The sequence below is a fragment of the Neltuma alba genome, unplaced genomic scaffold (genome assembly GCF_004799145.2).
Source record: "Neltuma alba isolate B1F8T4 unplaced genomic scaffold, ASM479914v2 tig00011267_pilon, whole genome shotgun sequence".
Classification (NCBI taxonomy): Eukaryota; Viridiplantae; Streptophyta; class Magnoliopsida; order Fabales; family Fabaceae; genus Neltuma; species Neltuma alba.
The window spans coordinates 104,333-131,251 of NW_021635978.1; the positions used below are offsets into that span (position 1 = coordinate 104,333).

The 26,919-nt window shown below is 38.7% G+C and overlaps 3 protein-coding genes across 4 annotated transcripts; all 3 read left to right on the forward strand.

Annotated features, from left to right (window-relative positions):
• The first annotated feature begins 2,945 nt into the window (after nt 1-2,945).
• Nucleotides 2,946-6,142, forward strand: LOC114763236 (protein trichome birefringence). Its single transcript, XM_028952859.1, has 5 exons — nt 2,946-4,341; nt 4,670-4,862; nt 4,976-5,169; nt 5,245-5,403; nt 5,512-6,142. Exons 1-5 carry the CDS (start codon nt 3,386-3,388, stop codon nt 5,864-5,866), a joined length of 1,857 nt encoding a protein of 618 aa, XP_028808692.1. The 5' UTR covers nt 2,946-3,385; the 3' UTR covers nt 5,867-6,142.
• Nucleotides 6,143-17,298: 11,156 nt separating this feature from the next.
• On the forward strand, nt 17,299-18,854 carry LOC114763215 (homeobox-leucine zipper protein HOX11-like). Its single transcript, XM_028952828.1, has 4 exons — nt 17,299-17,575; nt 17,716-18,041; nt 18,134-18,213; nt 18,353-18,854. The coding sequence occupies exons 1-4, from the start codon at nt 17,362-17,364 to the stop codon at nt 18,678-18,680; spliced, it is 948 nt and encodes a 315-aa protein (XP_028808661.1). The 5' UTR covers nt 17,299-17,361; the 3' UTR covers nt 18,681-18,854.
• Nucleotides 18,855-24,160: 5,306 nt separating this feature from the next.
• On the forward strand, nt 24,161-26,545 carry LOC114763214 (uncharacterized). 2 transcript variants are annotated; one of them, XM_028952826.1, is made up of 4 exons: nt 24,161-24,766; nt 24,966-25,018; nt 25,514-25,587; nt 25,690-26,545. In XM_028952826.1, exons 1-4 carry the CDS (start codon nt 24,479-24,481, stop codon nt 26,322-26,324), a joined length of 1,050 nt encoding a protein of 349 aa, XP_028808659.1. In that variant the 5' UTR covers nt 24,161-24,478; the 3' UTR covers nt 26,325-26,545. The 2 variants fall into 2 exon arrangements, with proteins under 2 accessions (XP_028808659.1, XP_028808660.1); XM_028952827.1 differs by having other exon boundaries at nt 25,517-25,587.
• The last annotated feature ends 374 nt before the right edge of the window (nt 26,546-26,919 follow it).

Here is a 26,919-nt window from a genome sequence, read left to right on the forward strand (position 1 = left end):
AAACCCTTCGATGGGTGCACGTCCTAAGGCTAAAGTCATGATCAGTGGACTGGGAAAAGACATAAATAAATGAGGGAGTACTTTTCCAATGTACGTACATAGAAAGGGAACGCATATGGTTGCTTGAAATAGCTGAAAGTCGCAGCGAAATTAAAATGGAAGATAATGGTGCAGGCAGCTTCGTCAATTTTGTTGGATGCATGAATCTCCACGTTATACTCCTCCGGGTCTCATATATAAGTTTTATTTTTAGAAATAGGTCTAATTTAAAATATAAGTTTTATTTTTGAGTTTATCTAAGTATTTATTACTTTGCTTCCTATTTTGTTTTTAATTAACTGCATTTAGTACTTTCTCTTATATTACTCTCATATATTTTCTTTCATAATTTTTTTTTATTTATTGACTCCCATTTACTCTCTTAAAAATAAGAACAAATTTTAAAAATAAAAATATATTTTTTATTTATTTATTATTTTTAACTAATTTGAACTATTAGCTCATTAAATGTGATCTCGTTATTTGAAGTTTATGTATAAGATCAGAGGGAGTACTATATATATATATATAGCCTAATTAGTCTTGCTTTTGCGTCCATCCGGGGATTAAAGCAGTTTATCCATGTGAGGTCTGCCAATTTACGTATGGCTCCAAAATGATGAAATTAAATGTAAACATACGCTCTCTGTTTGTTTATTATTTGGCCCCAAACACCCATATATTCGCTGTCCTAGTCAGAACGGAGAACTTACAAATGACTCTCGGGTTTGGACTGTTTTGAGGGTGGACACGTGTTGGACCCTTGTTTCGCCGCATCTGGCACATATTTATGAGGACTAATTACTGTGTTTTAACATCATTAACACTCTCTCCATTTTACCTATGGGATTCTTTCGGGGCTTTGTTTTGATGCGCACCACGAGAAATTTAGTTATGTTGATTGCGCTATTAATGCCCCAGTTTGTAAAATTAACATTACAAAATTTTGATATAATAATTATGAATAAATAATATCACCCATATTTTTAATATAAAAGCTAGTTTGATTTTTAATTTGATCTCAAATACAAAACTTCAATTCACTTTGTCTCTCGTATTTATCTATATTTTTTAAAATAATCTTTATACTAATTATACATATTAAAGATTTTATTAAATAATAGTTTTAGCTAATATATATAATTAATAAGAGTATTTTATGAAAGATAATACTTATTTATTACAAATAACTAACTTAACAAACTTATTTAATTAACTCAAATTAATTAATTAGTTTCTATGTTAAAAATCTTTTTTTCTTAAAGAAAATTTGTGAATTAGGTGGAGGGGGTGATTTTTCTGTGGTGCCATGTGAACGAAGCACGCAAAGTCAGCATATAATTGTTGGCTTTTGTCGTGCTCCCTCGCAGTGTCGGCGACACCACTGAATGCCATGTGGACTCATTTCGTCCGTCATTCTCTCATTCCCATATCACAGTACTCCATCTCGTCTATTTAATTTGATCTCTCAAGATCATACTTTAGTATCAATTATTGGCTTCTCGTTTTTGAGAGCTTATTTCGGGACAATAAAATTATACTTTCTTCGTTGTAATGTCAACCATGTGGATTTAATAAGAATGGATGGCGGATGAGACCTGAGATATTAAATCTGGGATGCAACAACATGGTTTCCACCGAATTAGGCTGCGGGTTTAGCAAGAAAATGGATGGAGGTGGAGGCCGCAATCATGAATCGTGAACTAATTTTATCTGAATACGAACATAACATTTGATCATGAACGCTGCCTAACCATAGTATTGACGCAACAACTACAAAATTCATCCTTTAAGTGCCTTTTATATAGATGAGGGTTTAGGTGGATTAAGTGACAAAAAGATTTTTTAAAAAAAAAGTCATTAGAATTAAATTGAAGTGAATGCACAAACAGCAAAAACACACGAAGGAGAAGAACGATGAGTGCGGGAATCAATCACCGACAGCTCTCCCCACTGCATTTAGGATTAAAAAAATATTATATATCTCTTCTTAATCTTTGACTTTAGAAAATTCACACCCGTTGTCATTGAATTCTATCCTTTTTTAATATTTAGTTTGGTATTCATACTATCATTTTTTTTCTTTAATTTGTCTACCATAAAAAAAAAACCTCCTAAAGCAGTATCATTATATATGTAGACCATGTTGAGTCCTCTGGATCACTTCTCCTGGTCTATAAGTACGTTTTATGTAAGTTAAGATAAAATTTCTTTTATATATTTATTTCATTTCATATTCTGTAAATTATAATTAAAAAACTACTTATAAGTTATTAAAGCACATATGAAGAGATGTTCATTGAATACAGTTTTTTTTTTTTTTTTTTGCCATTACATTGAAATATTGAATACTGGTTAATTAATTGAGCGTGGTTTACTATCAATGGCGCGTGGAGAGACCAGGAATAAGAAAAAAGACAAGGGATGGGAATTCAGGTACAACCTTACAGCTGGGGTCCAACCAAGCAAGGCATTTGGACTCTTGACGCGTACGGAGTTTCATTGGTACGGTCAATTTCTAAATTACGTAATACGTAGCACATACCATCACTTCATATTTCATTTACTCGTTCAATTTCAAAAGCCAAAATCACATGGCCCCCTACGTAACTTTCACAAAGCTGATGCAATCTCCAATTTATTAATAATTTAATAAAAATGATAAATGGCCAATATCAATAAACTGTAGATCCGTGACAGTATCAATACAAAATCATGCTATATTATTCGTCATACAAAAAACCTAATTAGACATTAATTTACAGTCCTTCCTCATTTGGTGCCACGCAAAAAAATAAGCATATAAAAAAAACGAAAATTAAGTTAGATAACAATAAATATTCTAAAAATAAAAATAATAATGTTGTGTAAATATTTTGAACGTGATCGCCGTTTGGCGATTCTTGTCGAAAGTTGATATGTGGCCAGAGTGGTGGGCTTGGAAGGAATAAACCTTGATGGAAGCGCGCACACATGGAGGGAACAGACATGAGAGTGGTGGCATTTCTGCAGATAATCTGGTAAGCACGGCCACATTCATAACATAACCTCTTTCCCTTTTCTGCATCTCCCTCTCCATATTTTCATGATCATGACCCGCGACAATGGAAAATCGCCTTCCCCCACTCACAATTCACAAATTTCACAAGTCACATATTTTCTGTAAACCAAACTAACCCAACTTCTCTCTCCAGAACCTTTTCTTTTTCTCTTTTGTTTCCATATATCGCTCAGGTTCTCTCTTTTCGCGACCCTGTTGACAGAAACATATTCTCCATCATCTCTCCCTCCCTCCCTCCCTCTGTGTTCAAGATAGGGACGATAACACGGCCGACCCTCTCCATTCATGGCTGAAGCCACCAAGTACCTTCCCCTCGGTGGAGGGAACCTCATCCCAGACATTATGAGCTTCCTCGCTCATTTCAAGACCAGAAGATCAGTACCCTTTGCCTATGGCTTCATGTTCGTTTTTGTTGCTTTCACTGTTTTCTTAGCCTTCTCTCCTTCACCAAATGCTTCTTCTCCGGGGTTCACCAATATTTTCGCTACAAGTTCTGCGTCTGCTTCATATAAATCTCAATTCAATTCCCTTTTCTACTACTTTTTCCCCAACATTTCATCTCCCAGCCATCCCCAAAGCTATCCCCTTCACATCAACACCACTTCTAGATCTATTAATGTCACTTCTTCATCTCCCAACTCAAGTTCCAAACCATCCACTTCCAAAACCCAAAGTTCTTTTATTTCATCTCAAAATAAATTTCCAGCCACAAATCACACCGCAATTCCCTCTTCTAATTTTAAGACGTCAAGTAATCGGACATCAGTTTTGCCAGTGAAGCCGCCTCCCATTGTGAATAAGCAACCATCCGGCGCTGTAAATCATACTCGCAGCCCTGTGAAGTCCAGTGAAAGTAAAGCAGTGAAGGCAAATCAATCCACAAATGCTGCCGCCTCACCAAAAGTTTCGGCGTCTCCCCCTCTCCAACGTGTCCCAGTTAACCCGAAGAAGAATCTGAGTTCAGTTGAAGGAGTGAAGGGTGTTGCGTCGAATAATTATACAGCTTCCTTGGCGAAGAAGCAGGGAAATTCGACAGTTACAGGACATAAGAATGAGTTGATTGAGTCTCTGATGAAATGTGATTTATTTGATGGGGAATGGGTTAGGGACGATTCGTATCCTCTTTATAAACCCGGTTCTTGCAGTCTGATTGATGAGCAGTTCGATTGTATTCAGAATGGCAGGCCTGATAAAAACTATCAGAAATACAAGTGGAAGCCTAAGGGGTGCAGCCTTCCGAGGTATGCGAATTCGATGAATTTTGTTGTCTTGTCGTTTGTTTCGAACAAAATCCGTTAGGTTTCCTGTTATTCTGTAACTGCAGTTGTTTGGCACTGAGGTTTTCCCTTCACTGGAATGTTTTTTTTTTTTTTTATATAAGCCCCTTCACTGGAATGTTTGTATCCGTAAAAGTTGCACAAAATTTACGCGACTTGTGTTGTTGATTTACTTTGCCAATTGATTTGTTTGTGTTCTGCTTTGCCCTGTTCTCTTCCCATTCTTCGATATATTTAACAGTCTTGTAAAGATGCAATTAAGAAAAGTAATGCTTAGTATCTGTAAATACAGGTTGGACGGCCATCGTCTTCTAAATATGTTAAGAGGGAAACGGTTGGTTTTTGTTGGCGATTCCATCAACAGAAATATGTGGGAGTCGCTAATTTGCATACTGAGAAACTCTGTCCAAAATAAAAGCAAAGTTTATGAAGCAAATGGCAGGGTCCAGTTCCGTGGGGAAGCCTCCTATTCTTTTGTGTTCGAAGTCGGTATTCTTAAATTTCCATTTCTTCTCCTGAATGAAAATAAAAAATTTCTGGTTTTTTGGGATATTTTCATTCCCCTAACGTTGCTCATTTGGTTGTTACCGGCGAGTAGGACTATAACTTCACCGTAGAGCTTTTTGTATCTCCATTCTTAGTTCAAGAATGGGAAACCGCGGACAACAATGGAACGACGAAGCAAACTCTTCGTCTGGATTTGGTCGGGAAGTCTTCTGATGAATACAAAGATGCAGATATTATGATCTTCAACACTGGCCACTGGTGGACACATGAAAAAACTTCGACAGGGTACAAACATATTATCATATCCTGTTTAGAGATCAGGCTGCAATTTCAACCCGTCTCCTAACCTATATTCTGCAGGAAGGACTATTACCAAGAAGGTAGCCATGTGTACGAGGAACTTAATGTTCTTGAGGCATTTCGAAGAGCTATAACAACATGGAGCAGATGGGTTGATGCCAACGTGAATCCATCCAAGTCTGTGGTCTTCTTCAGAGGCTACTCTGCTTCCCATTTCAGGTAAAACAATACTACTTATTAATTAGCGTCACATCATTAGTATTAGTCCATGAAACTAGAAGGCTGATTATCCGTGGAAAAATGGGTGTCTTGTTGTGAATTCAAAAGTGGAGGACAGTGGAATTCTGGAGGCCAATGTGACAGCGAAACAGCGCCTATCGAGAACGAGAAATACCTGACAGAATACCCACCAAAGATGAAGGTTCTGGAAAAGGTGATAAAGTACATGAAAACGCGTGTGACGTATCTGAATGTTACGAGGATGACGGATTTTCGAAAGGATGGTCATCCCTCGATATATAGGAAGCAAAACCTATCACCAGAAGAAAGGAGATCACCGTTAATGATTCAGGACTGTAGTCACTGGTGCCTTCCCGGTGTTCCTGATGCTTGGAATGAGATTCTCTATGCTCACCTTCTTGTCAGACAATATCAGAATCAGAAACAGAGCAAGAGACCTTGAGTTGAACCGCCAATCACATCTTTATAACCTCAGCTCGTGCAGAAGCAGATATAATACATCCCACTTTTGTCCTATCTGTTTCCTGGGCTTGGTATAGCGATAGTTTTTTTTACCCCTGTTAAATGTTCAAAATGATTATACTATATGAATGTGAGGATATAGCATATAGCAGAGGCAATAGATGGTGAGGAAAGAGGAGACAAACAGTCAGGTGTCTTCTCGGGTCATTGTAAATTAATAATCCCCTCCAATTCTTCTGTTCTTGTTGAGCCGGTATTGCAAAGAGTTCTCGCTTTTCTATATTCAAAATTTTTGGGTGAAATATTATAAATTAAAACAGTTAGAGTACTTCATCAACCGGTGTTTTATGGAATAATTATGCACACGCCAATGTTTTATTAACTGACAGTCTTCAGAAGAAATAGTTTGATAGTTTAATGTCTTGTTCTTCTGGCCGAAAAGTCTCGTCCTTGAGCCGAGTTGCATCAATTGGTCTGACTGGCGGCGAGCAGTCTCACGGTGATTGAGGAGAAAATTGGTCAAAAATAATAATATTAGTTGAAGAAGTTAGTCCGATGAATAAAAATTGGTCCAGCATGAATGAGTCGAATCATTTTTGGTAAATGATGCTTGAACATGTAAAATAAAGAATATATATATATTTTAATGTCGTTAAAATAAGTTTAGGGTCTTGAAATGACTCAACTCTCGTACTAATATTTTTAATGCGTGTGCTGGATGATGATGGTCACTGACCATGTGTGATTTTTTTTAATTGAATTGGAAGCTGGAAATTACAGCACCACTATATCCACACGAAGACAAGGCCTCTTTCTGTCTTTCATTTCTATTTTTCTTCGGTTTCCCTTTTGCACTTAATCTGTCTAAACGTCCCTGTGTATAGAGCCTCTGGAATACTATAAATAAATGGACTGTGTTTCACCTTTCAATTAGTCACGTTAATTCTTTCGACTAATTGACTAATTAAGCATTGTTCACCATTTGGTAATTTACTGTCGTCTTCTTTCGGAAAAGGATTTTAGTTTTCTAGTGAGCCATGTCCCACCTGTCGTCATAGTACTTGCGAGTAATCACGGGTTCATAATCAGGTTTCACTATTTAAAATTCATTAAATGATTTTCTCTGTGCTTCCTTCATCATCACGCATAAACATTCTTATTTATGCAAACAGTCGGCGAAAATTGATGCCCAGCGTTTTCCCCATTCATTTGTGGTGCGGAGTGTAGACAAGATGCTAGAGAATTCTGTGGCATTTCACTATTTATGATAGGAAGGTGCCGACAGATGATGACTAATGATAGAAGCTGAATTTATATAACTAAAAAAAAACATTCCTAGGAATTGAAAATTGACAATAGTCCTGGGTATCTAACGGGAAGCAATATGGTTAATCTTGATCCAGCGGATAATCGCAGGCTGCAATCTCTTCCTTTTTGAAGAACACAGTCACGCAGAGTAACACTTTCATCTCTCTCCTCAGCTCTAAGCTCTGCGGAGCGAATGGTGGAGACATATTTCCGGACCCGTGCGAGAGCCGGAAACCAAGAACAAGCTCCCCAGGTGGATCACAGAGATCCATATTCAAGCATTGCTTCTGTTATAAATTCAGATAATCCACTGGACACTGCAGTGGAAATTGATTCCCCGGTATCATTGTCCAGAAGGAGTTTCTGACGTAACTGGAGAGTACTCTCGTGCTCCTAGGCCTAGGCGAAGATGTTTAAACTGATTACGACTTGAAACTAAAATATCCTGTTTCGTGAAAGATATGATGAACTTTCAGCAAGTGTGGCGGTGCTGTGTTCGTAAAGGAAGACACCCCTCGAATGTTATTACACTGCTCCCTTGTGTTTGATTCCGATTATCCAAGAGGAGGAAACTGAATTCTTCTCTTCTCTCTTTTTTTTTTTTTTTTTTTAAAATAAAAGAGGAGAACTAACAGAAAATGCTTTTATCGTCATACATTGACATGTGATACCCATTTTAGCCTTGAAGGCGCAGCCTAAATTTAATGGGCTACAGTTCTTACGGTCCCCCTGATGAGAGGAGGTATTGCTTGTTGTACTCAATAGCAAGCCAAGCCCCTTGTTTTAAGAAATTATTGTGATTAATGCTATGCTTCGAGATTATTTGTTTTAGAATGCTAATTATCGTGCCGTGTTGTGAAGGCGTAGAAGCCAATCGACACCGACCATGCGTTTGTCCATGCTTCTCAGTCAAGTTTTCCCTTATGGGGTAGTCTGTGTAGAGGTGAGTATTCGGTTTTTCAATTCAACGAATTAACTGAATAACTGAATAGAGTAAATTTTAAACACCGAACCGAAACCGATAACCGAATTGACCAAAATATTTCTGTTCGGTTAGCCGATTAATAGAAATATATAAATATGTAAGTGATTTTAAATTAATAATAATAATAATAAAACACAATTACAACAATTAATTAGTAAATATTTCATCATTTAATGTGATTTATTACAATAATATTTATTATAACCATATTTATTGAATATAAAATATTTAAAGAGTTCACATAAACCCACATATATATTTATTATAATAATATTTATTATATATAAATATAATATATTTATTTTGGTTTTTCGGTTATAACCGAATTCTTTTTCTACTAACTGAAACCAAATTATTACAAAAGTAAAAACCGAATATGTAACCGAAAACTGAAATAATCGAACCGAAAAATCGAAATTAAATTCGGTTCGGTTCGGTTTCCAGTTACAGTTTGGTTTTGTTCACCCCTAACCCCTAAGTCTGTGTTTGAGTATCCTGCATTTAATTTCACATTAGCCCTTGAACACAAGTAACGTTGTAAGGTACTTTGGTGGGCTATTAACTGCAAGATTTTTTTTTTTTAATGATTGATGAGTTTATGGATCTACGTATAGTATCTTTCGATCAGCTTTAATAAGCATCTCTGGACGCCAAATTTTTCTTTAGGCAAAAAAAAAGACTACCCGGTGATATGATTTGATTTCAAATTGTAATGTCCCCATGGTTTGACAAAATCGAAAATCCATACTCGACCTTGTGGGCAGTTGAAAGCTGAAAGTAGCATACGCATTAATAGCAAAAGTCACACCCTGATGACTATGATTGGGCTGCACTGCCATGTGCCATGTAAAGATGTGCCTGGTTCACTGGCATAGCCATCGTTCCTTTGTGGGGCTAGGAGCGATAGGATGGTCTGTGTAAGAGACCACATGCAGATACAGGCCGTGCCTTGAAATGAAAGGAATAGGACCCATCAGGTCATTCCTTGCGTTGCGTAGCCCAGAATCATGTCTAGTCAACAAGCTGCTTAGCCCAATTCCCTCCTTTCGAGCCTTTCAGGGACACCTCTCGAATGATCATCGAGTCCCGCTCGGCCAGCTCCCTGCCGAGGCAAAGCTCATCCCCAGAAGCCTCTTGACAGCTTAGAGATGACGTGAGTGGGGAAGCTCGTCCAATTTCTATGAATTTTCTTTTTTATTATTCTATGTTTGTATAAAATGATAATATATTGTCAAGTGCCAGCCTCACGTCTCAGATGGAATATTGGAGCATGGGAAGTTTGAGAAAAAGGCCAAAGGGAACAAAGTGATTGAATGGCGTGAGGGGAAATGATTGGACACACGGGTGAGTGTGTTTGAAGGAATCTCATCACTTCTCTGGTCAACATTCAAGCAATCCTCCTCATGATTACCCAAAAATCATCCTTTCTTTATAAGCCCGATATATCGTTTTATGCTTCTCTGTCTCTTTGTTATCATCATGAAAACCAATTTATCCCTCCCCCCTCATTCCCATCATCATTATTTCTCTGAACAGACTGATTTGCGTTATCGTGTGTCTTTATCACGATCATCATCATTATTCTATCATAATTATATACTCATATTTCTCACTCAGCATGCAAGTGGACCCCCATTCCCGAAATTAATATATAATCACCAGATTTAAAAGTTGGCTTTTTCTAATATCCCTTGGCCGACACTAATCAATTCTGTTATCTCAACAGTGGCTTCGGTTTTCCAAGAAAAATCAAGGTTTAAGTCAAGAAGCTAAGTTCCTAAATCCTAATGATCTTTCCACTGGTCCAAGTGTGGATCACAATGTAATATAATCTTTATCTGAACCTTGGTGTGAAGGAATTAACCTGCAGGGATAATAATGCCGGCAAAGTATGATGAGATATATACGCCATGAGCACAACTTTCAGAAACACTTTAATTCGGCTTTCGCGACCAGAAATGTTTGTCTGTCTTCTTCATGCATGGGAGGAACTTTGCCGCCCGTTAAAGATTCCTCTCACCATTTGATTGGGTGTCATCACCATAATTGCTTGCATGCCCAGAATAATTAGTTCTTCTTGTTTGACTGGAGCCTTTTTTGCTTCCCCCATTTCTCGTTCCAATCTGTTTTTCCAGCTCAATCTATTAACCCGACAAAGGTCGGACTCAACAATTTACAGATTTATCATGCATTATTCACGATCCACCGAATCTGCTTGTAAGAAAATACAGCGAAACATCAACTTAAACAATTTAATTATACTATAGTCAGCCTTTGCAACCAATCTGATGGCATGTTTCAATCACGACCTTGCAGATGGGAATTAGGATCTTGAGAAGCCTGCAGCTACAGATGATTTAACGAGTGAAGGAGTCATTGGGCCGGCCGAGGGGTTGCAATGCATTAATGCTATAGTAATGAATGGTGATGTAAAATTTGGAGTTTTTAAAAAGGCATCTGTGGAACAGCAAAGGACATCGTAAGCGCACAATCATCATCATTCTGATCCACAATCACGCAAAGGTCAAATATTTTAGGGTATCATGTCCCAAACTTTAGCGGCATCGAACGGCATCCAGGTTGAATAAGTCGGAGGACTATGATAACAACGGCATCATTATTATAGTATAGGATGCGAGTCCTATAATTAATAACGAAAGAAAAAAAAAAAAATCACAGCAATGATGCGGGAGGGGGGAGCATGCACCCTTGTAGTATGGGCAGGGTCGTGTGCTGAGTTGTCTGATCTCCTGCATAATGCTCTGCTCTTCATAACTGCTCACCAATTATTTGTTTAATAATAATAAATGCTATATCCAATTACTGCTTGCATTGCCTTCACACTTTCCATCGCATGCAATTATAGAGGCCACATCTTACTGTATCCGTCTCCATTATGAATCGCTGCTACTATTTTCAATTCTTTCCCTCATTCAAATAAAGAAAAGGCACTTCATTAAATTTCTTTAAAAAAACTGCATCAAATTTTACGTAAAAAATAATCTTGAAAAATATAGCTTAAAGATAATTGTTAGGAAGTGCTCTTCTGATTCTTAATATAGGATATAATTATCGAGTTGATTTTAGTCCTAAATATAAGATTTATTTCTTATATTTATCAAATTTTTCTAAATTACTCATATAGATACTTCCTCAATTATAATCAAGTACAAGAGGGAAGGGGATATTAAGAAAGATGATTATGATGTTTTAAAAAAATATATCATATTTTTTATAATTAACTAACTTATCTAATTTTTTAACCCAATCAAATTAGTTAAATAGGTCTTACGTTAAGGAGCAGAAGAGTACTTTTTAATATAGAATAACCTTGCGCTGACAGTTATTTTTCTCTGACTTTTGTTTTGTTGTTTTGTTTCTTCAGTTCAAAATCCAGTCTTGTGTTTCAGAAGCTAAGCATCCCAGGGAGAAGGAGAGACAGGAACGAGGAAGGGTAGTAATGGCGGGGCGAGGGAAAAGAGAGAGGGAGGGAGAGAGAGATCAGAGAGACCCGCTAAGCAATGAAAAATAGACGCTGAAGGGGAGTAAGGGTGGCATATGGCATGTGATGCGGAAGGAATAATGTAAATAAATCATGATTACAAAAACGCCGAGTCGGGGAAAGAAAGTTAGCGACTGAGATATCATATCTCACTATGTCTGAGACGATCTATCATCAGCTTTTGCACGGACACGCAGGGCCATGACATGGGGCCATGGGGATTGTGGGTCACGTAGAGTTTATTGCTTCCCTAACTCCTCTCATCTTCATTGTTGAATTCGCCAGCTTAGCTTCTGCATTTCACGTACTACACACCTTGAAATAGCTATATAATTATAATGTTAATGTCCTTCTCATTTACGGAATTTGGGCTTTGGCGATACTTGTATCCATTTCAATACGAAACATTCAATGACTTGTCTCGCAAAAGGAAAACAATTTGATGATGACACTGCATCTGGGGGCTAGATGAGCTCATAGGTAGACCAGCCTCGAGCCGTTTCACATCATTGCTTTGCGAGTTTAATCGGCTGAGGCTGATTAAGATATCTGAGGTTAATACGCGTCTCAAAATGGTCATTATTGTCCACAAGACTGCGTAGTTGGAGTTTTAAGACGCCTTTGAAGTTGAGCTGGTGCAAACATTAATTGCGATGAGCGGCCAGTTTCACGCCCTACATAAATGAGGCTACATTGAGTGCTTTGTTAGGGCCAGCAGAAGGGTTTTTTTCTTTTTGTTCGTGGGGGTTCGAGAAAAAGAGAAAACAGCCAGGCAGCGGAAAACAAACAAAAAGGTCAGAATATGGCGGTGGGATAGATTGATCCAGAAGGCAAGTGAAATGAAATGCAAAGCTTTAAATCAATTGAGGAAGTTAACATTTTTCATGATGCGCAGCGACATTGAATCAACATAGAGATAAAATGATGATTTGGTGGGAGTGGTTTAACAATTAGGAATGACACAGGGAATGTAAATGATGATGAGCACTAAAGGTTGCATGGTGGGATTACGAAGGCTGTTTGTTGCTCAAAGCAAATAGATTCCCACAAGCCAAACAAGGAGTTGGTGACGGGAAGCTGGAAAGGAGGAGGGATTACAGGGGAGGGTGATTAAGAAGGAATTGAGTGGGAGGGGCCCAGGAGGGGGGAGAAAGACAAAGGTATCAAAGAGATGTTGACGAGTGAGCTAATGTATGAAAAGAAAATAGCAAGCGTTAGATGCTGAGAAGATCCGACGTACAAATGATTGCCGTTGCATGGATTGTCTCCTTAAGATGCCATAAGTAGGCCCTGCATAATCCCCACGATAAAAATACCTACCCCCACTATTTAATTACATAAGATAAGTTGCACACCCTCGTTGGCCTCCTGATTCGCTAGGCATCGCCAATTTCTTGGTTCCTTTCTTATTTTATCATCCATCAGATCACAGAATCAAATTCACAACCACAATGTTTTACTGTGGTAGTGGCAATGGATAATGGATGATATGAGAATGGCAATGAGTGATCACGCCATTCACGTTGCGTCTTCCTTCACGTTATCACCCCAGCTCCTCACGTCACACCCTCATCATTCACTCCCCCACGCATTCCTCACGTGACCTCCCTCCCCTCCTCAGCATTCCTTCCATTTCTCCACATCGTATCTTTGCCTCGCCGGGGTTCCCCCATTCTGGTGTCCTCGCAAGTTCATGTCCTGACTTCCCTCGTTTTGTTTAATTCCCCACCCATTCCCAGATCAAGTCATTTATTGTTTCATGTCTTTTTTGTTGGCCGCAATTCATTACATCACGTCCAATGAATTATATTCTCTCACATATATCTGCCAATCACTCGGTTTTTGGCTTCACAATATCTACAGATCATCCCTTCCTCCTGTGGCGGCATTAGGCAGATATAATTAACAAAATCCTCATTCGGAACAAGCCTCGACGCTGCCCTTTGAAGCTCATCTGAGGAATAACCAACTCAATAAATGTGTGAGTGTGTAGCCACCAGGTCCGGTGGATATTTGAAATCATGCGTTCAATTCGAATAATGACAACTTTATGGATTTGTTTGGTAGGAGGGAAAGAAAAAGAAAGGAAGGGGAGGAAAATTTTAATAAACTCGTTCTAAAAAATTGAAGAACTGGAGTTATGAAATTTTGATTAAAAAATGTAAAATAAAAGATTAATTAAAATCAATCAAAAAATTTTAACCCAGCTTTTTCAATTTTTTAAAACAAGCTCATTAAACTCTCTCTTCCCTTCTCTTCCCTCCGTTTCTCTCTACCAAATGAATCCTACGAGTATAATACTCATTCTTGTCCTATTTATAAGCTTTAAATTGAGAGAAGGATGTGATTTATTTTATAGGTTGCAATTTGATGTTTATTTTAACATTTAATACACTTTTTCTAATTTTATCTTTAATTATTCATTCTCTTTTTTTTTTGTCATAATCTCTCTTATCACATTTTCCTACATATTCTCTTTTTTTTCTCATTTATTATAAGAGTATATTCAAAAATAAAAATTTATTTTTAGTTTATTTATTATTTTTAACTAATTTTAATTAATTATTTGTTATTTATAAATTAGTTATTTAAAGTTTATAATATATAATGGGAGAAGCAACGATGCGGGAAGAATAAAATATTGCGATGGGGGACACAGACGTCTGTGGGTGAAAGGCCTGTCCGGTCCGGAACGGGAAACATAGGAGGAGGCCCTGGGAAAATAGAGATAATAATATGGTGCGTGTTTTTAAAGTATTTTGAAACGAACAGCGGGGTCCCAGTGCCTAGTGTAATACTGATAATGGGTGAAGGCCACAGTGGGAGAAGCACAATTATTTGCAGGTTTTTATTTCTGGGGACTCATAAAATAGGCATATATGATATATGCATTCGGGGAAAGAAAAGAAAAAGGCATATATCCATAGATATATATACCACGAACGCTACGCCAACAGTTACATCACCGACAAAAGAAAAGCGGCAACTAAGGTTGCCTAGCCTACGAAGACGGATGCCTGTTATGTTATTAAGGTCGTGTAGAATAGTTTATAAATAATTTTTAATAATAATTTACAAAATAAAAAAATATTAAAAAATTTTTATTTTGATTTACGTAAAATATATTTATGTAAAGAAAGTTAAGCAAAGAGGCCCCGCTCCTACTCCAACACTACTCTCGCTCCTCCTCCACGCCCGTCTCCTGGGCCCTCTCGCTTTTTCTCTTACAATGCTAGGCTTATCATTAAAAGCCCGCGTCACTTCAATTATTGCCTGACCCGAGGAGCACAGTCTTCCCCTTTATTTTCCTTACCCCTTTCCTTTGTTCCTTTCTCTACACACCCCCCTAATTCATTACTATTGCTCTAATTTTTTAAGACGATGTTTCAGGCTTCAAGTTTACTTTTATTCCCGAGAAAAAAAAAACACCTATGGTGATAATAAAACAGGAAGAGCGTGCGGCTTGAAACCACGTGGTCAAAGGTCAAAGCCCTTCCTCGCGCGCTTGTCTTCGTCTGCGTTACAAATACTTTTTTTTTTAAGAAAAACAATTGGACTGTCATCTCCTATTTTTTCAAAAACAAAATACAAAATGAAAAAAACAACATGAAAATAAACATGTAAGAGCAGCCATATGACCAGAGAGAGGGAGAGGGGGATGACATCGGTAGGACGACTTCTGCTGCAACGTGGAGGCACGCGGGCGGGACCACCGCATAGGACGGCTGCCTTGCGCTTGGGTCATTAGTTATTTCCCTTTTGACCCAAAAAAAATATTAGGGTTCCCTGTTTCGGGGACTCCTTGGATGCCCTATCCTTCCCCGTTTCACTTCCTTCTCCTTTTTAACCTTTCAGTCCCTTTTATGGACTCTGCTGCCCTCCCTAAAAGTATCTCAAAGAACCTTCCCCCTTTTTTTTCCCAAAATTTTATTTTATTAAATCCGACGCCAGCCCAAGGTTGAAAGTCGAAACCCCAAGACTTTCGTGGGAATAGTAAAAGGTTGTCAGTTTGTCTGCCTCCCCTTCAACCTTGTTATCATGGTCAAACTAATATCTCCTCTTAATCGTCTCTCTAATCTCTCCCCCTCCTTTTTTATCTTTCTTCCCATCACGCTTGTTTCTACTAAAATATTACCTCTCTCTCTAAAAAATAAATAACTACTACTAATATTTTAATACTCAGAAATATATTAATGTAGTCAGAAAGTGGACAATTTTTTTAAAAAATAATATCCCTAAAAAATTGCAGGCCAAAAAGTCAAAAATATAGAAAGATAAGGAGCAATGCTTTAATTGTTTTTTTGTTGGAAAAAAAGTTTCATAGGTCGAGTTTTTTTTTTTAACCACCAAATACGTCGAGTTTATTATTTTTACTTTTGAGATTATTGAGGGCAGGTGATAAAGATTTGAGTGAGATATGGTAAGAGAAGATATGTAGGGACTGATTATGGAGTAGGGATGCAGGCGTGGAAGCTAGTATGGGTCATTTCACTTCAAAATGGTCTCACTTTAATCAGAGTTTAAACTCGGAAAATGCCATAACTTTTTAAGCTTCAACGCTCTCATAGTCCCATGGTCAAGGGCTGTCAAAACAGAGCAGCATCATCGCACGTCAAATCACTGTCTTCTTACTCCGTAGCCCCCTCATCATTCTCTGTTTCCCACCAAACTCATCATTTTCCTCATATTCTCTCTGCCATCGTCATGCTTTTTAATATTCTCATTCTCATTATACCATAATTATGGTTTTAATAGTTTTAATATTTATTTCACTCTAACATCCTACTATACACATGCCCATTTGACCAACCTGGCAGGTCAGTCACAGTAGGCGTTGATTTAAGATCCAAAATTAAGAAGAAGGGAAAAAAAGAAGGAACTCTGAAGTGGTTTCGTCATGGCAATATAGGCATACTGGTACCATACCAAACTGAGAAATCACATTATGGACGTTCCTCTTCCCCGATATTAATCATCACCGTGAATGATTAGTCCCTGTAGGCTCCCCAATAGAAGAAATGCCATTTAAAAATCTATAATGTTGATAAGAAAAATAATACTGCTGTGGTAAAATATTCATTATCCGTGTCTCCTGTCCATTTACGGGTCAATTTTCCTGCATCCTCCCTTCTCTTCAGGTTCATTTAAGAAGGAGAACACTGTTATTACTACATTCACATCTAGGAGTTATTGCTATATTTACATCCATATCCATAGTCCATAGTATTAAGATATCACAAGTAAGGCATGGTTATAGTGGAGTGTTGTACAAATGGGGGAAGTGTGCATAATAAGCAAAAGTAATGGTGGGTTTGTATATTTAAATACATTCACGTGCGTTTGTCAACCTGGATTTGTTGCTCAATCTTTACTCCCACATGCCAAAGCAGCAGAAATATAAAGGGGTCGTTGGTAGAGAAAAGGATTCTATTATACTTTCTTTGAGCCTTTTCTTTGGCTTGCATCGAACAAGGGCTCTACCGCTACATATTTCTAAGGTCGTCTTTTTCTTCTCAAAGCATTGAGCTTGGCCGCTTTATTTTTAGACCAGAAGATAGAAAACCATTCCCGAGTCAGTAGCTGTTTCGGTTTTGTCTCTTTCTTTTGCCTAAAGATGGAGCTGGCTTTGAGCTTGGGAGATGCAACAAAGGGGTTCCCCATACTGGACAAGGCCTCGAGAATGCCCAACAAGGAAGCTGGTTTCTGCATAGCAATTGGTCAAGGTCTCCCTGAGAAAGCGTCAGAGCAGAATAACGCGAGTCCCACAGAAGACATCCAAGATGAGAGAAGAGCCTCCTCAGATCCGCCTCATCAGCTAGACCTTCTCCCCTTCTCGCCGGTTCCTCGACCCCACCCAGCTTCCCATCTTCGGATTCCTTGGCTTTCCGATTCATGTAAATACTGGTTTCTCTCCTTTTTTACTCCGATGCTTTCTTTCAGTCTCGTGCTTTAATCGAGCAAACCTCATATTCCTGGTGAATCTGGGAATCTTTCGTTAGGATTTTGTAAGAAAACTCTATCTTGTGGATGATAGTGGGATCTCAACGTTTCTCACCGGATGGAGGAGCGAAGGCATTGGACGTCAACCATATGCCGGCAGTAGAAGCGGAGGAGGCAGACGACAGTACTCCACTGTCTTTGTCTCCTAATAGTGTGTCGTCGTTTCACATGGACTTCTACACAAGGAATGGCAATGCAGGAAGGATGAGCAAGAGAGACCTTAAGGTTAAAGGTGACAGAGATAGTTCTAGGGCCAGTGACGATGATGAAAATGGGTCGACTTGCAAGAAACTCAGGCTTTCCAAACAGCAATCGGCTTTTCTCGAAGAAAGCTTCAAAGAACACACTACTCTTAATCCTGTAAGTCATGCAACACCTTTTTCTTTACATTTCCCTTGCCAAATTGTTATGTGTTGGTGCTTTCTTGATTTTGTTGATTCTTTTATCTGCAGAAGCAGAAACTGGTTCTGGCAAGACAGTTAAATCTTCGTCCTCGCCAAGTAGAAGTTTGGTTTCAGAACAGAAGGGCAAGGTAGAAATACTTGACATCCTTGAAACACCCTCAAACGCTAGTTCTTTGATCTTATTATTATTCAGCTCAGCTCAAGTTGTACAAATTAAAGAAGAAATCATAATACGAATAGGGGGTGTATCTTTGTTGAAATACACAGGACAAAGTTGAAGCAGACCGAAGTAGATTGTGAGTATCTGAAGAGATGCTGTGAGACGTTGACAGAAGAGAATGGGAGGTTGCAGAAGGAACTGCAGGAACTAAGGGCTTTAAAATCGTCTCAGCCATTTTACATGCAGCTACCGCCGACCACTCTCACAATGTGTCCCTCTTGCGAGAGGGTAGCCACTAACTCATCATCCTCTGCCTCCGTTACTAAGGCCAACAATGCTTCCCAGGCCTCCTTACTCATGTCTCTCTCCAACCCCAGAACAGTCCATCCCCTTGATCATAATAATGCCCAGCCTCATCCCACTCCTTCCTCATGATCACAATCTGATTCTCCCTTTGTCTTTTTGTTTCGTATATTTCTTTATGATATTATTATAGCAGAAGAAGACAATGCATTCTCCACATGACCTCTCTTCCATTTGTATGGTTTTCTTCTTTTGTTTTTGGCCTTTCTGGTTTCTGTTTCGGCCGTCTTTTTGGGGACCAAAACGACAAAATGCGAATGGCGTTAATCTTGGGTGCTCCTTCGTTGATGTTTTTGTTGTCCAGATTCAATCGTTTGACTTTTTGACGTTTTGAAGGAAGGTAACACGTGGTAATAGTGCAATTGGGCTATAATAATCCGCGGTGGCTTGAAATTTGGATACTATCCAACAACTCTAATTATCACTGTAAGTAACTCCAAGTGGTGAATATATTTTCTAAACACGAGTTGTTTCTCAAGTTCGGTAATGGATCCGGGAATAAGAAATAATCCATTTCTTATTTTCCTCAAGAAAACAAGAAAATAAAAGAAATCTGTTATCCTTTGATTGGATTTTTTTTTGGGGGGGGGGGGGTTAATGGATTACCGTTCAGGACTTGTATGCACTCGTTCCGTTTTTTATTGTTTTATATTTGGGGGGACATCACTACCCCACCTCCTCTTGCAGGCGTGATTGCCTTGGCTTCCGACATGTATCTGCTTCCCACTTCCAATTTAAGTATATATTTTATCTTTTTAGTCTTATTTATAAATCGTTTTTAATGTATTTTATACGGATCAATAAAATCTGAAATTTTATTATTTTATTTAAAATTTAATAATTTTTTCACTTTATTTCTATTTGATATAAAATATACCTCATGATAACAAAATAAACATAACAATAAATAAAGGGTAAAATTATACATTTGTATGAAAATTCTCTCTCTACTTTATAAATAGTGTTAAAATTTTTTTTTCTTTTTCTTTCTACCCTAAATAGGATTATAGGAGTCAGTTTTAGACTTTGATGCTCAGAATCTTATTCAACTGATTCAGAAGAAATTAAAGGTGACACTTCGGTGGATAGTCCCTTGATTCTTTAGATACAAAACCTTCTAGCTCTTTCCTGGCGTGCGTAAATTTGACATATTTCTAGGGTGAGAAATCGAGTTGCGGATTCTCTTGCTAATTAAGAAGGTTTGAGTAAATCTTCGCTCTTGAACTCTTGTTCTTCTTGGTTAAGCACCCTTGTTGCTGCTGAGTGTATTGAATTTAATTCCCCCCCCCTAACTAATTATCTGTAATTTGTTGGGCCTAGTCCTTTCTCTTGTAGCCAAAAAAAGAAAAGAAAAGGAAAGTCTATTATTTAAAGTACTTTACAGTTTTCCTCCCCCCCCCCCCGGGGAATTTGAGAACTCCACTCCCCCACCACCCCTCCCCTAATTTCAAATAAATTAGTTTTAGATCGAATAAAAATACCTTGAACTTTGAGATAGACACATTCATTGCATGTCGTGGGTTCCCAAATAGACATGTGCTGTACTGCCTTCTGTTGCATGTCATAGATATATACATCCATTTACAAAGCAGTCATGGAAATGGAGACGAATGAGGGTGGCACCTATATGAGGATCAGACTGGGAGAGCCCCGTTGAACTACATTAGTGACAATGGAAGAAGCGTTGGGGCAAGAGCTGAGCATTTGATGATGTGGGGTAGTAAAAGGTGAGAGCTATGAAGACGGAGGCTAGCAATAAGGGATGAGCATGAGGAGTAGAAGAAAACATGGTTGTAACAGAATGAACGAGTAAACAATTGTAAACAATTATAACATAATAGATATTATATTTCAATCCAGATACTAGTGATAATAATTATGTGTCCTTTTTTTTTTTTTAACTTTTGTTCCACATATAATTCTTTGTTAGTTAATTTTACTTTATATGCCTATAAAAATCATTAACATTTTTTAGATTTAGCATATACACGTGGGTAGTAAGGGCTCTCATTACCGATCGAGAAATTGGCGGAGTCTTAATTTGTCTGGATAACTACAGAAAAGGACTTTTAGATCATAAACTCTAGTTTGGGCTCAAAATCATCCAAACAGTCAAAGTTTTTGGAAAATTGATTTTTTAAAAAAAAAACAACCATGGTTTAAAAGTATGTTAATTATTTGGGTCAAAGGTATCAACTCAATACAGCCTCATTCTTTTAGCTTGTAATTCCCGTCGATGATTTTACTTCCTCCAGTGAGTAACTGGAGCCCATTAGTGAATTGGATTGTCTTGAGCAATGCCTAGAAAAATGGAGTAATAGTATAGTAAGCTATGGCTGATTCTATGTCATAGTGATAATCAAGGACATGGTATTATAGTTTTCGCTCTTTAATTAATTTGTTAATACAAACAATCCTTTATTCTAATTAAATTTTAATTTTAATTTTCAAACATGGAGTCATATATGTGACAAAAATTAATTTTAATTAACCTTGTTTTAAGTTGAGAGTTTGAGACTCATTAATATTTCATTTATTATTATAAAACTATTTAGAAATAAACATCTCAGATCATCATGAGTTTGATTAAAACCCATACAATTTTGATTACCGAATAACACTACAATTTTACATGAACTTTTATTTTTAAAATATAGTAATATCACAGTACAAGGAGGTAGGAACAACTAAACCTCAAATTTATGAATATAAAGGGGAACCATAAGTCCATTACTCAAAACTTGCGTCGAGAAAGAGGGGTTCTCTGACAAATACGTTCCCTGGCATGTGGTGAACTGTGTTATGAAATTATATGCTACTAAGGGGTCTAGCGGGGTTCGAAGTACCATCTATAGTGCTTATGCTTATGTCCATGATGATGAGCTCCCAACGTGCACGACGTTAATTTCAAGTCGCAGCAAACAGAATCCCACTGAGCTTGTCATCAGTGCGATTGTGACATTCTACTTGGATAAGACTCGGGCTCTTCAAATGGGTCCAGAAGCTCCTGAATGGATGCGGTGCCTCCAACTTCTGGAGTGTCAGCAGTGGGCGTCTATTTTTTCCCTGCTTTTGTACTGATCCTTGAAGGCAAGGATCTTTTTCTTTGGGGGAGTATCTTGATACATGGGAGGGATAAGGTCAGGGGTAGTTTGGGAATATGGGCAATAAGACTATAAATAGAGAGTTTTATGGGTGTAATCGGTGTTGAGTCAATTAGTTTTTTTTTTTTTTGTTTCAGTCTCTTCTCCCTTTTCTATGATAACAGTAAAGATGCAATCTTATGACCCACTTGGAATGGCTTTGGAATGTAAAATTTTTTTTAATCTTAATTTATATAAAAATATGCTGGTAAGTGTTTATAATTGTGATGTCAAATGAAGCTTCAAACTTCTGACCATAATGATGAGAGCCCGGAAACTATATTCATAATCCGTGTTCGAACCACAACATTATGGATCACTTGTCCAGACTTCACATTAACGGGTCACCCAACATTTATCGATGGACTAATTCGTCCGTATTGGATCCTGATCAATCTAAGGCCCAGGCCCAAATCTTCGACCCACCATAATGAATGTTGAATCCTGCACCTTTTGTGGTCGCAGCCAGGTAAAATGGTCTACTAAAGATCGATGATTATTATGAAGCCACCCAAGTCTAGATGAAAGTGGCATGACGTGTTCATAAGGTCGGACCCACCCCTCAACCGTGAAAAAGGTGCTTCTCACGAATGAAGAAAGAAGCGAACGCATTATTATTATTATTATTTGAAAAATAGAGGGAAGTAGCGGAGCCCGCTAGGCCCAGTAGGGGATCCGTAAAAGCGAATCCGTTATATTTGCCCGCAGGCACGCCCATCGTATGAATATGTGCTCAGAAGGACAAACCGTAGTGCATACACACAAGACTATAACCGGAGTATATTAGCAGTACAAACGTACGGTAGGCCCAGGCATTCAACAAGTGTGTGTTCCTTCCTTTTTGCCTCATACACAGCCTTTTTTTTTTAAAAAAAAAAAAAGATGAGGATCATCAATTTGGATTGAAATCACTAATTCCGTTGCTTAATCAGGATCAAAAGAATCCATGGACGTTACGTCTGGTGTGTGACTCAATCTCAATACACGTACTAGCGTTTCATGTCCAGTTTTGTAATAGTGATGGGGTAACTTCTTCTGGTGGATCCATTATTATTATTATTGGAGCTCTCTTGTTTACAAAGCTACCTATAGCTGTGTACGTCTCGTTTGATAGAACAGTGAAAATCCTCTGTAAACACATTTCACATAAATCAAGACAAGACTCATCTAATATATTTACCTCGTATTGGTAAATCACTATTAAAAAGCACTTTATAAGTTGTTTCAAATGGGTTTATAAATTTTTTAGGGATTCACTTAATCTATCAGAGAGTGTGTGTGTGTATATGACGGCTTTGCTAGCTGTTCCAACAAGTTATAGAAAAATGACTGCCACATATATCTATTTAATTATGACGAGACTAGTTCTGTTTAGTCAGATCATTTGAGAAATATGAATCATATATATATGTGCGTGTATAATATCCCATGCATGCCTGCTTTAATCTCTACATGGAAGGGAGGACAATCAAGTAAACGTCACATCTTCACCCAAAACGAATACGGGGATTTATACATGTGTGTGTGTGTGTGTGTAGTGTCCATTTATTTTGTCAAGACAAGTAACCACACGCATTTTATTTTAGTCGAACAATTCGGGCAGGCACAATGCTAGTTTTCGAGGATACGTGTTCGGGCGTGGTATCTTTAGTTTTCGGTCTATTGAATTTATCTACGCTTACAATATTAGGTCGTTAGGTTACTAGAAGCTTTAATTTGTAATTCATTCTGTTGGAACATAATAGAACCAGTATTAATGTACAATTTCAAACACACGTCTGAGGGGTCAAAATGATTCTGCTTCGTGTGAATACTTTTATTTAACCATTTTCAATGAAATTCGCCGCCATGAAGTGCGTAATGTATATGGGGGGTTTTATTTGGTTTCTGCAAATCGAAGAAGGATGACGCGCACGAGAAGAGATATGAGAAATTGAAATTAAAAAGGCGGGGAGGAGTAAAAAGTAAAAGTGGCGTGTAATGTATGGATACAGAGAAAGAAGGGAGAAAGCAGATAGTCAAAGGGAAAAGCAATGAAGGAGACGGGGAGCGAGCATCAGTGTGGCGTGGTTGTTCAGTGAGGGATGGGCCCCACCATCTTCCCTTCTTAATTCTTATTACCAAAAGTTGGAAATATAAAACTATCCACTCTCTGTCTCACACACATTTTTTTTATTTTTATCTTCTGGTATTGTGGATGACTGGTACTATCCTCCCCGTTGCACCATCCACTCTGGCATCCTCGTCCGTACTCTGTCGCCTTCCATAGCTTCATCCACTCCTCTCCCTCTCTCTCACCGTCTACCGCCTCATCCGGTCACTTTCCTCCCTCGCACGTGCCACTGTGTCACCCAGCCCCTCATACGTGCCGTCTCCCGTCCATACAAACCTCCCCTCTCTTTCTCTGGTGCAACAAATAAAAGTTAGAGAGAGAAACCTACAGCTAGATATATAGATGCAGAGATAGAGTGTGTCTGTGTGTGTTTGAGCCTGATAAAAAGCATAAATTTTTCTCCGGCTCTTTCAGGGGGTGTGCGGGTTTTGCAACAGTGGATGTGTTTACCTTTCTCTCTCCGTCTCTATCTTGTCGCTTGTTATTATTTTTATCATTATCGTTTGCCTTCTCAAATCTCCAGCGAAGCATCAGTTCTGGTCCTGAGCGTTTAAGTCGATTGGTGTTTTGTGGTCTAAACCTTGTGACATAGCGGCGAATCCTATCTTGCACCGATGAGGATCCGCAAAAGTCAGCTCTTTTTCCCTTTTTCCTCCCTCTCTCCGGCTCCCCTCTCAGATCCCCACCTGATCAACCCCTCTCCGGTGGTGCAACTCGACGACGATATCGTTCTCCCTCCTAAACCTTCCCCTCCGTCTACCTTATCAGATCATCCTCGCCCGTCTGATCAGCTACTCCCTCCGATCGGCAGGCCTACCGACCTCTCCGATGATCCCTCCGGCGTCGCAGCCGTGGCCACGGATAGTGGAGCTCACCGTCAGCCCCAAAAACAATATGGTTTGGTAAGTGAAACGTAGATGGCCGTTCGATTTTTACTATTTCTATATTTGTGTTTGGAATTGGATTGGGTGGATATGTACAAGTGCAGTTTTGTCCGATCTCTAGCATAAGCAAAGAGGGGTGGTTGTAGAAATTTGGATTGCGATTATTTATTTCTCCCCCACAAAAAGGGAACTCTCCGCGCTTGCCGTAATTTTGCAGGAGGAAGATGGGAGAGGTCCAGGAGAGGAAGGAGAGAAGGGTAATGATACCAGGTAAGAATAAAAACAAAATAGTGATTCAACATATAAATTAGAAAAATATCTTCCCTTCGCCTCTTTCGTGAAATCTTTGGTTGTAGTGAAAAAAAAAAAAAAAAAGTGAGAACATGGAGACCCATGACTTGATTTTACCCTTCGTCCCAAAAGAGATATTTTTTTATTGAAATGAAAATAGCACGCACAGGCGCACAGCGGAAAAATACTGTTAGTGGAAAAACTGTGGAAGCTATTTTAATTTATAAAAACAAAAGCTCGGGGATAGCTAGCCACCATACCCATATGTTTATCGGATCCTTTATTCCTGGGCTCTATCTTGAGTGACTACCATATGCCTCGAGGTGCACATGTAGCACCCGAATGCTGGTCCCCTTCCACATTACATCTAGTTTTTCATGGTTTCACAACTTACACCCCTTTCTATTTCATTCACTTCGGCTGTAAATTTTTTGTCTGTGTGGCTGTGTGGGTCGTCTGGGTCTGCTTTGCCAGCAGGAAAGGGAGCATATCGGGTTCGCAAACAGTCGCTGATCACGTCCTCTCACCCTCAAGTCCTTCTAATCAAGGTCGACATTCATACTTTCTCAACAAAACTAATCATGGTAGTTGTTATACTGATGATAATTATGCACACACATATAAAATCTGTGGCTGAATGATGTTGGCAGATGAGAGATGGTGCGAGGGAGAGAGAGCGATTCCACTGAAGAAAAGAAGAGGGAGCTTCGAGAGGACAAAGGTGGAGGAGTACGACGAGGTGACACAGAATAATAACAAGAAGGAGAAAACTAGGATGAAGACGAAGATGAACAAGAAATGCTCGAGGCAAAACGAAGATGATAACGAAGACGACGTGGGAGAAGGAGGAGGAGAAAGAGAAACGAAACGGGAGCGAAACGCGGGCAGGAAGAGGGCGAGGGGTAGTGCAGTCATGGAAGGGTCGAGGTGCAGTCGTGTGAACGGAAGAGGGTGGAGGTGTTGCCAGCAAACTCTCGTGGGTTACTCGCTGTGTGAGCATCATCTGGGCAAGGGACGGCTCAGGAGCATCACTAGTGTCAAAACCCGATCCGTTCCTGCCTCTGCGACTTGTTCTCGGAAACCGGAGCCTCACATGTTATCGCAAGTTTCAACTTCTTCGTCTTCTGTTCTAAAGCAAACCAATGAGGCGGAACAAGACCAAGTGGAGAAGAAGCCGGAAACAATGCCGAAGAAGAGGATGAAGCTTGGTGTGGTGAAAGCGCGATCCATAAGCAGCCTACTTGGACAAACCAACACCCGTGTTGCTGCACTCGATCGAGAATAACAAGTAAGGCGTGAAGCAACATACAAAACCTACTGCCCAAAGCTATTATTTCATGCAACGAAGTTTAATTACTATAGGACTTTGTATATTAATGGAGTGCAATTGCTTTTGGTTCGACTGACTTTCATCACCATGTATTTCCCATGCCATTGTGTTTCTTGTTTTGTCCCTTCCACACAAACACATAAATATAGTGTTGCTTGCTTACTTGGCTTGGGTTACTTTTGTTTCGACCGTCTCTTGGGAAAAGATTATTTATTAGTGAAGTATTAGACTGAGAGAGTGAGAGGCACTGTTTGTTTTGCTGCCGGGTGCAATATTTATTCATTCAATAAGCACTCCATTACATTATCCAGCGGATCTTCTCAGGAGACCGGATCGCGAACACTTGATGTCCTTTGACTCTGGAAAAATACTAGTACAGTAGTTTTTGGAAGAAAACGAACGATTCTGTCCGTTAGTTATCACGTGAAACGCATTTATTTATTTTTTTGACCAGCGAAACGTATTTAATTATAATAACGAGGCGAACGTATTAATGAAGATGAAGATGTGATCACGATAATATAATTCATGGTTATTGTTTCGTCGTCAA

What these genes read in the sequence shown, in the direction of transcription:
- LOC114763236 (XM_028952859.1), top strand. Translation starts at nt 3,386, where the DNA reads ATGGCTGAAGCCACCAAGTACCTTCCCCTCGGTGGAGGGAACCTCATC. An exon ending in CCTATTCTTTTGTGTTCGAA is followed by an intron (nt 4,863 to 4,975) that starts GTCGGTATTCTT and finishes ACCGGCGAGTAG; the next exon opens with GACTATAACTTCACCGTAGA. An exon ending in CATGAAAAAACTTCGACAGG is followed by an intron (nt 5,170 to 5,244) that starts GTACAAACATAT and finishes TATATTCTGCAG; the next exon opens with GAAGGACTATTACCAAGAAG.
- LOC114763215 (XM_028952828.1), top strand. Translation starts at nt 17,362, where the DNA reads ATGCCCAACAAGGAAGCTGGTTTCTGCATAGCAATTGGTCAAGGTCTC. An exon ending in TCCTTGGCTTTCCGATTCAT is followed by an intron (nt 17,576 to 17,715) that starts GTAAATACTGGT and finishes TGTGGATGATAG; the next exon opens with TGGGATCTCAACGTTTCTCA. An exon ending in TTTCAGAACAGAAGGGCAAG is followed by an intron (nt 18,214 to 18,352) that starts GTAGAAATACTT and finishes TGAAATACACAG; the next exon opens with GACAAAGTTGAAGCAGACCG.
- LOC114763214 (XM_028952826.1), top strand. Translation starts at nt 24,479, where the DNA reads ATGAGGATCCGCAAAAGTCAGCTCTTTTTCCCTTTTTCCTCCCTCTCT. An exon ending in GAGAAGGGTAATGATACCAG is followed by an intron (nt 25,019 to 25,513) that starts GTAAGAATAAAA and finishes CTGCTTTGCCAG; the next exon opens with CAGGAAAGGGAGCATATCGG. An exon ending in CTCAAGTCCTTCTAATCAAG is followed by an intron (nt 25,588 to 25,689) that starts GTCGACATTCAT and finishes TGATGTTGGCAG; the next exon opens with ATGAGAGATGGTGCGAGGGA.